This window comes from Juglans regia, chromosome 7, assembly GCF_001411555.2.
Source record: "Juglans regia cultivar Chandler chromosome 7, Walnut 2.0, whole genome shotgun sequence".
Classification (NCBI taxonomy): Eukaryota; Viridiplantae; Streptophyta; class Magnoliopsida; order Fagales; family Juglandaceae; genus Juglans; species Juglans regia.
Genome location: NC_049907.1, coordinates 20,150,495 through 20,159,605, shown reverse-complemented (window position 1 = coordinate 20,159,605; position 9,111 = coordinate 20,150,495). Strand labels below are relative to the sequence as shown.

At 41.4% G+C, this 9,111-nt stretch overlaps 1 protein-coding gene across 1 annotated transcript; it reads left to right on the top strand.

The window, feature by feature from the left end:
• Positions 1 to 821: 821 nt before the first annotated feature.
• Positions 822 to 8,824, top strand: LOC108982433 (malate dehydrogenase, cytoplasmic-like). The gene is made up of 7 exons (XM_035692363.1): positions 822 to 887; positions 7,019 to 7,176; positions 7,306 to 7,424; positions 7,579 to 7,890; positions 8,005 to 8,140; positions 8,226 to 8,337; positions 8,618 to 8,824. Exons 1-7 carry the CDS (start codon positions 845 to 847, stop codon positions 8,710 to 8,712), a joined length of 975 nt encoding a protein of 324 aa, XP_035548256.1. The 5' UTR covers positions 822 to 844; the 3' UTR covers positions 8,713 to 8,824.
• Positions 8,825 to 9,111: the final 287 nt, after the last annotated feature.

Genomic DNA, 9,111 nt, shown 5'->3' with positions numbered 1-9,111 from the left:
CATCACCTAGGATTGAATCTTCTGCATCTTAGACAGATTCTCAGAAAAAAACGAAGGTGGAGGACCTTTGATTCCTTGTATTCGCGACTTTTTTCTGATCCTTTGAGACTTTACCCAAATAGTATTGTAAAAGTGAAAGAACAAGGCAATCACTCATGTACGAAGCCAAATCTGTAAAATTGAAAGAACAAGTACCTTTGACTCCATTTTGAAAACTCCAATAGCTTTTATCTCGGATGGGTTTGATTTGCTTTTGAGACCGATTTGGGTGTTGGTTGGGATGGATTAAGGTTTGATTTGTTTTGAAATCATTTTTTTTCTTTTTTTTTATTTATTTTATTTTAATTATAATTTATTTATTTAAATATTACGACTGACGTGGCATTAACCACGTCAATCGATTCTGCAACAACTATTCAATGCCGGTACCAATAGCAGAATTGCATCATTTTATTTATAATATACAGATAAAAGACCCCTCAGGAATCGCATGAGAAAGTCCGGAACGATTAGATAGACCAATCATAAGACGCATCTAAACGGAATATCCATCCTGTTGCTGCACGCTCCACGCCCTTCTAACCCGCTACTTTTTTTAAAAATAAATAAACGACGATGTCGTCATTGTTTCTCCTACCAGAAATACAACGCCGTCGTTTAACCCCATGCACTTGCGCTACCCCTTGATATGCGAGAACAACACTGCCACACATAAATAAGATCTGAGCCTCATTTCCAACCCTCTTGTCTCGCCACCGCGCTGCTTTTACTCTTCCCGATTCGCTTTCCGTTGAAACCGATTCCTACCCCCAGTCCCCTCGATCTCGATCTCGATCTCGATCAAATGGCGAAAGAACCAGTACGTGTTCTCGTTACTGGAGCCGCAGGTACTGCATCAAATTTATAATCACTATTCTATTGTATCACATCCATAACTCTCATCTTCTTCGTCGATTCGATCGGAAATTATCCCTTTTTTTTTTTGTTCTTTATCCAATTTAGGCTGTTGGGAAAGCGGTTTAGATCTGGTACATGATGATCTAAGATAGGTCCAGTGTGTGCGAAGATAGTTGCTGATTATATTGGTTATGATAAAACAAAAATTAAGTAAATCTCGTGCCCGTGATTGAATTTCTGTAACACTGCTTTGTTATTTGCTGGTTATGTTGGACTGTGATAGGCTACGTCATTCAACGAAGTCCCATAAACCAAATACCAAATATTCGGGATAATCTGGGACGTGAAGAACGTGAAGGACCGTGCATGCGGCATGCATGCAATAAGGAAGGCAGACGAGACTGGGTCGTGGTTACGCATTTTACGTCATTTTCTTTTCGTTAGTTTTATTCTGTTTTTATGCTCTGTTTTACGGGCGTTGCATTCAGTTATTAGTCTGCACGTTTTACTTTCATTTCAATTTGCAGTGTACATGATTCTGCTATTTAAGCAGACATGAATTATTAATGATTATTATGCAAGTTTATCAAAATCTGTGGTAGATTCTTACCCGAAGAGAAAACAAATTATCTTAGCAATTTTACTCTCTAAGTTTGAGACCTATCATTGGCCTCCGAGCCAGATTGCATTTTTTTATGGGAACTAGTAAGAAGCGTATTGAGCAGTTGGAAGAGGGATTACACAGGATAAAGTTCAGCATGACCAACAGGCTCCGTCATATGGAAGAAACTCTCAACTGGCTCTCCAATGTCTTGCTTGTGAATCAGGAGAACCCCAATCACGGTAACCATCACCGAGAAGCCAACGATGGAGGACGGTTGGTTGTATCATCTAAAACAGCAAAGCTTGAATTTCCTCGATTTTCAGGAGATGATCCGACAGAGTGGTTCAATCGTGTGAACCAATTCTTTGAGTTCCAGAATACTCCCGAAGCCTAGAAAGTTTCCTTGGCCGCCTATCATCTGGAAGGAGAGGCCAACCAGTGGTGGCAGTGGATCCGTAGGATGTTCCAGGAAGATGGACATGTGCTCTCATGGATGAATTTTGAGGATGAACTTTGGGCTCGCTTCGGGCCTTCGGAGTGCGAGATTTTGACATAGCCCTTTCAAGGATTAGACAGACTGGTTCCTTGCATGAATACCAGAGGGAGTTTGAATGCTTGGACAATCGAGTTAGAGGTTGGACACAAAAGGCGCTTGTGGGAACATTCATGGGTGGTTTACGAATGGATATTTCGGACGAGATTCGCATGTTTAAACCGCAAACATTGAAAGAGGCCATTAGCTTCCCACGCATGAGAGATGACCAACTGGCGAGACAACGGAGATTCATAAGATCTCCACCTCCGGTGCGAGCTCCCCTAGCTCTTCCGCCACCGAATCGAACAGCACTGACAACACTTGTTGCCCCAATTCGACGTCTAAGTTGGGAAGAAATGCAGCGTAAGCGACTCCAAGGCCTATGCTTTAACTATAACGAACGTTTTACTGCAGGGCATAAATGTCAAGGGCCCCGAATTCTCATGTTGGAGGGAGACAATGGCAGTGCAAACGTCATCTGTGACGACGAAACCGAAGAACCAACAATGAGGAGAACCATGGGGGGCCTATCGATCCAACAATTACGTTGCAAGCGTTAACAGGTTGGACAGTGCCCAAGACCATGCGAGTTGCTGCTAGGATCGATGCACACGACGTCATTACATTAGTAGATAGTGGGTCAACTCACAATTTTATTAGTGAGCGTATGGCCAACCTACTACGACTACCAATGATACCGACTGAGGCCTTCACTGTGCGGGTAGCCAACAGCGAAAATCTTAAATGCCACGGAAGGTTCGATAAGGTACCAGTAAATCTGCAAGGCATAAATTTTTCATTAACTCTGTATTCTCTACCACTCACAGGGTTGGATTTAGTCCTGGGAATTCAATGGCTCGAACTACTCGGGTCCATGGTTTGCAACTGAAAACGGTTGACCATGAAATTTTCTTGGGAAAACCAGACCAGACGTTTGGTAGGGATCGATGGCCAAGATATTCAAGTGGCAACACTTGAAGAAATCTCCAAAGGAGTTCACCCAGGCCATACCATTTTTGTTTTTTGCCTACAGATCACCAAGAAAGACCCACAAGACCCCATACACCCGAGCATGCAAGCAGTGCTATGAGAATTCTTTGATGTCTGCACAGAGCCTTCGAGCTTACCACCTGTCAAAGAAGTTGATCACAACATTCCCTTAAGAGATGGAACCGAGCTAGTTAATGTGCGACCATACCGCTATGCACATTATCAAAAAGAGGAGATTGAGAAACAGGTCCAAGAAATGCTAAACTCAGGACTTGTTCAACCTAGTACTAGCCCTTTTTCATCACCGGTACTAGTGGTGAAGAAAAAATATGGCAATTGGCGCTTTTGCACAGATTATCCTGCATTCAACATGGCAACCATTAAAGACCAGTTTCTAATCCCAACCGCTGAGGACATGTTGGATGAACTCTATGGTGCTGCGTATTTTACCAAGCTGGATTTACGAGCTGGGTACCATCAGGTACGAGTTAATCCACTTGATATTCCTAATACTACTTTCTGAATGCATAATGGACACTACGAGTACTTGGTTATGCCATTTGGCTTATGTAATGCACCATCGACATTTCAAGCCATTATGAATTCTATTTTCCGTCCTCATCTTAGAAAATTCATATTAGTTTTCTTTGATGACATATTGGTTTATAGTCCAACTTGGGATACACACTTAGTGCATGTAAAGCAGACCTTGGAGATATTGAGGCAACACCAATTCTTTGTCAAGGCTAATAAATGTGCCTTTGGGCAACAAGAATTGGAATATTTGGGGCATATTGTTACTAACCAAGGAGTAGAGGTGGACAAAAGTAAAATAGCAGCTATGGTGGCATGGCCACGGCCTACTAATATTTTAGAACTACGTGATTTTTTAGGCTTGATAGGTTACTACCGGAAGTTTGTCCAAAATTATGGCGTTATACCTCGGTCTCTTACCAACCTCCTCAAGAAGGGCCAATTCAGTTGGAATGATGAAGCTGAGTCTACTTTCCTTGCACTCAAGCATGCCATGACAACCACCCCTACATTATCAATGCCAAATTTCAACGACTCATTCACCATTGAGATGGATACATCCGGTGAAGGAATTGGAGCTGTATTATCCCAACAAGGCAAACCAGTGGCATTCATGAGTTGAGCCATTGGAGTGACAAAGAAATCCTGGTCCACTTATGCCAAAGAAATGTTAGCCATCATAGAGGCTATACGTCTATGGCGCCCATACCTTCTGGGTAAGAAATTTTACATTCAAACTGATCAGTGCAATCTCAAGTTTTTTTTGGAATAGTGGGTGGCCACACCAGAGCAGCAAAAATGGGTAGCTAAGCTTATAGGATATGACTATGAGATAATCCATCGACCTGGACGTGAAAATTCGGCTGCCGATACACTATCACGTAAATAGGGTAGCCCCATTCTCCACGGAATTTTCATTCAGCAAGTTAGTTTATGGGAGGAAATAAAACAAGCTGCCACGAAGGATCAGTACATCATTTCAATGGGTAGTATGGCATCTGACCAAACTGAGGGACCATATAAATGGCGTCACGGGCTACTTTTCTTCAAAGGGAAGGTTGTCTTTCCAGACAACAGAGCCTTTTTCAGTAAGTTGCTGCATGAAATGCATGACACCAAGCTGGGCGGACATTCAGGCGTTTTACGCACATACAAGAAATTGGGACAGCAGTTCTATGGGCCCTGCATGCATAGATCAGTCCAAGAATACGTCAAAGGGTGCGAGGTATGTCAAAAGGTCAAGGTAGAAACTCTAGCTCCGGCAGGACTCCTTCAACTGCTGCCAATTCCATACCGGGTGTGGGACTACATCACCTTAGATTTTATCGAAGGCCTGCCAACCTCCTAAGGCAAAGACACAATTATGGTGGTTGTCGACAGGTTAAGTAAATCAGCTCATTTCCTCTCTTTAACCCATCCATTTACTACTAAAACAGTGGCAGACAAATTTGTCGAGGGAATTATCAAGCTCCACGGGATGCCTCAGTCCGTGATTAGTGACCGAGATCCAATTTTCATTAGCAAATTCTGGCAAGAATTCTTCAAGATGTCGGGTACCAAATTGCAGCTCAGTTCTGCATACCACCCACAGACCGATGGACAGATGGAAGTCATCAATCGTTGCCTCGAGCAGTACCTCCTTTGTTTCGTGCACCAGTAGCCACGCAAATGGAGTTCTTATTTACCTTGGGCAGAATATTGGTATAATACCACCTACCATATTTCTATAGGGATGACTCCATTCCAGGTGCTGTATGGAAGGCTGTCTTCGCCATTCCATCGTACACAGAAGGACTTTCACCAGTACACGAGGTAGACCAACAACTAATGACTCACGATGAACTGCTCCAGCAACTGAAGAGTAACTTAGCCAGCTCAGTTAATCTCATGAAACAAATGGCAGACCTCAAGCGGCGGGAACTTTCATTCGACATTGGCGAACAGGTGTTGTTGAAGCTGCATCCTTACCGCCAACAAACAGCCTTCAAACAGATCCATCAGAAATTGGCTAGTCGTTTCTACGGACCCTATGTAATCTTGCAGAAATGCGGACCGGTCGCGTACAAATTACAATTACCGGAAGGCACCCGCATCCACCCGGTGTTTCATGTATCACTACTTAAAACGATATCGGGAGAATGACAGCCTTATAGAACCATAGCAGACAGCGTTGCCACCCGTCTCAGATGAAGGAGTTGTCGAACTTGAACCACAAGCAATTCTAGACACTCGCTGGATCAAACAAGGAGGCTAGCTTATCGAAGAAAGCTTAGTGCTATGGAAGCATCTGCAAAGGGAGGAAGCCACCTGGAAACCAACGGCGACATTACGGGGCCAATTCTAGCCTACCATCCTTGAGGACAAGGATCCACTGAATGGGGGGAGTATTGATAGGCTACGTCATTCAACGAGGTCCCATAAACCAAATCCCAAATATTCGGGATAATCTGGGACGCAAAGAACGTAAAGGACCGTGCATGCGGCATGCATGCAACGAGGAAGGCAGACGAGACTAGGTCGTGGTTATGCATTTTACGTCATTTTCTTTTCGTTAGTTTTATTCTGTTTTTATGCTCTGTTTTATGGGTGTTACGTTCAGTTATTAGTCTGCATGTTTTCCTTTCATTTCGGTTTGCAGTGTACATGATTCTGCTATTTAAGCAGACATGAATTATTAATGATTATTATGAAAGTTTATCAAAATCTGTGGTACATTCTGACCCGAAGAGAAAACAAATTATCCTAGCAATTTTACTCTCTAAGTTTGGGACCTATCAGATTGAGTTAGTAGGGGTCTGAATTTTGGTGTAAATATTGCTGGTTCAGTTGCATTCTTTGAGATCCGAATTCTAAGAATTAAGTTTTGGTTTAATTTTTGAAAACAAAATTGAGAGAGAGAGAGAGAGAGAAAAGAGAGATGATTAAAATGATGATGTGGACCTAAGCTTTTGGTACCATGTTTGGTTTATGTGACGATGGTCGTTTTTATCAGTGCAGTTTTGAATTTCCAAATTGTTGTAGCTATGGTATTGGTTGTCCCATAATCAACTCCATTAATTATCCATAGTTGAATCAAAGTGTTACTCTCATATTGATTCTCACACATAGAGTGTTTATTCCACAATAACATACTGAGCGAGGTAGATATATATTGTTTAAGTCAATAAAATGTCAGAATTGGCATATAAATGGTTAGTCCACATTGTAGCCGTGTTTTTAAAACACGTTCTTTGGCTGCAGCTACATCTTCATAACGATTCATTGAAGATGCATTTCATGTTGTTAATACTATGCTCATGAGTCATAATATTGGGATTATTTTTGTGACTTATGTCATCCTCTTCATAGAAAATGTAGCCTTAGCACATTCTCCTTCTTATGTGGTTAATTTTTTAGTTATCCACTATACAGCATTTCTTTACAATTTATATTTTGATGATTTGTTGCTGGATTTTCAGGACAGATCGGATATGCTCTCGTCCCTATGATTGCTAGGGGAGTGATGTTGGGTCCCAACCAGCCTGTGATCCTGCACATGCTTGATATCCCACCTGCTGCAGAGGCATTGAATGGGGTGAAAATGGAGTTGGTGGATGCTGCATTTCCTCTACTTAAAGGTATGTTTATGGCCTCTTAAATCTGTCAAATTTGGATGACATCACTTAAGCATGGAGCCATACACTCTGCTTTTTAATTTGCTAAGGATTTTTTAGAGTACGAGGTATGAATGATGTGGTATATTGCTGGTGTTGTTGCCACAACAGATGTTGTTGAGGCATGCACTGGGGTTAACATTGCAATCATGGTTGGTGGGTTTCCAAGGAAAGAAGGCATGGAAAGGAAAGACGTGATGTCAGAAAATGTGTCAAAACTTTCCAGATGATTCCATGTCCCCACAATGACTGTATATGAAAATGGAACATTTCGTTATGTACTAACCCAATTAGTCTGAAGTTCTAAGTAAAACTTTCCAAATGATTCCATGTCCCCACAATGACTGTATATGAAAATGAGCAAGCACAATGTTTAGATTCCTTCTACTTCCTATGCAGGTTTTGGTTGTTGCCAACCCAGCAAACACCAATGCACTGATATTGAAGGAATTCGCACCATCAATCCCTGAGAAAAATTTTACTTGTTTGACTAGACTTGATCATAACAGAGCCTTGGGCCAGATTTCTGAAAGGCTAAATGTTCAAGTTTCTGATGTTAAAAATGTTATTATCTGGGGCAATCACTCATCAACCCAGTATCCTGATGTCAGCCATGCAACAGTGAAAACACATTCTGGAGAGAAGGCAGTCCCCGAGCTTGTTGCTGATGATGCATGGCATGAAAATGGATTAATAGTTAATTTAGTTTGTTACTGATAAAAAAAAAATAGTTAATTTAGTATGTTTGTATTGAGTTCATTGAAATGTTGATATGAATTTCTTTACCTAAGGTTGAAGGGAGAATTCATAACTATCGTTCAACGACGTGGTGCTGCAATTATCAAAGCTAGGAAACTATCAAGTGCATTGTCTGCTTCTAGTTCTGCTTGTGACCACATACATGATTGGGTGCTTGGAACCCCCGAGGTTGGTATCTTTCTCTCTATTCTTTGATCGTATAATGTGAAAAAGTCCGTTTCCTACACAATGACCATTTTTCCAGCAATTTCAGGGCACTTGGGTTTCCATGGGAGTATACTCTGATGGTTCATACAATGTACCAGCCGGACTCATTTATTCATTGCCTGCCACTTGTCGCAGTGGAGAGTGGACGGTAGTCCGGGGTAATTTTCATCGTTTACTACTAATTGTGTTTTTTTTTTTTTTTTTTGGGGGGGGGGGGGGTGTTCTTCGCGTGCTGCTTCATCGTTACCCGTGAATGACAGATAAATCTGGTTCATATTGAGTTGTAGGGAAAAATTCACGGCTTTGATCAGCACCAAACTATTTTTTTTAATGAGTATATCAGCACAGATTATTTACATCATTTGTTAATCTTCATTCTAGGATTCTCTTGGTGAATCGAACCTGTTTCTTGACTCTTGTTGTCTTCTATCTGCCCAGGACTTTCAATCGATGAAGACTCGAGGAAGAAGCTGGACTTGACAGCAGAGGAGCTCACTGAGGAGAAGGCTTTGGCTTACTCATGCCTCTCTTGAATGCTCTTGTTCCTTCTCTAATGTGGTAGTACGTCCGGCTCTTTCTTGTGTGTCAACTGAAGTAGCTGGAGTTTTGAATGATGCCATTGTTAAAGATTTAGAGGAACTGTTAATGATGGAGAAGCCGCTTCTATGTTGTAACCCTCCGTTCCCTGAGGTCTGGAGGGTTAGCTCTTAATACTTAGCATCAAACATCAATAACACAACTATAAGATCCAAAAAACTCCATAAAATGTTAATTCATTTACTCAAACCAAATATCTATGTTCCATCATAAGGACAATACATAAATTCTTAATAAAATAAATTAAAACTCTCCAAAGACTCAATAATATTCTTAACTCATCAAATCAAAATAATTGAAAATAACCAAATTACTAACTAAGACTCTCAAATAAA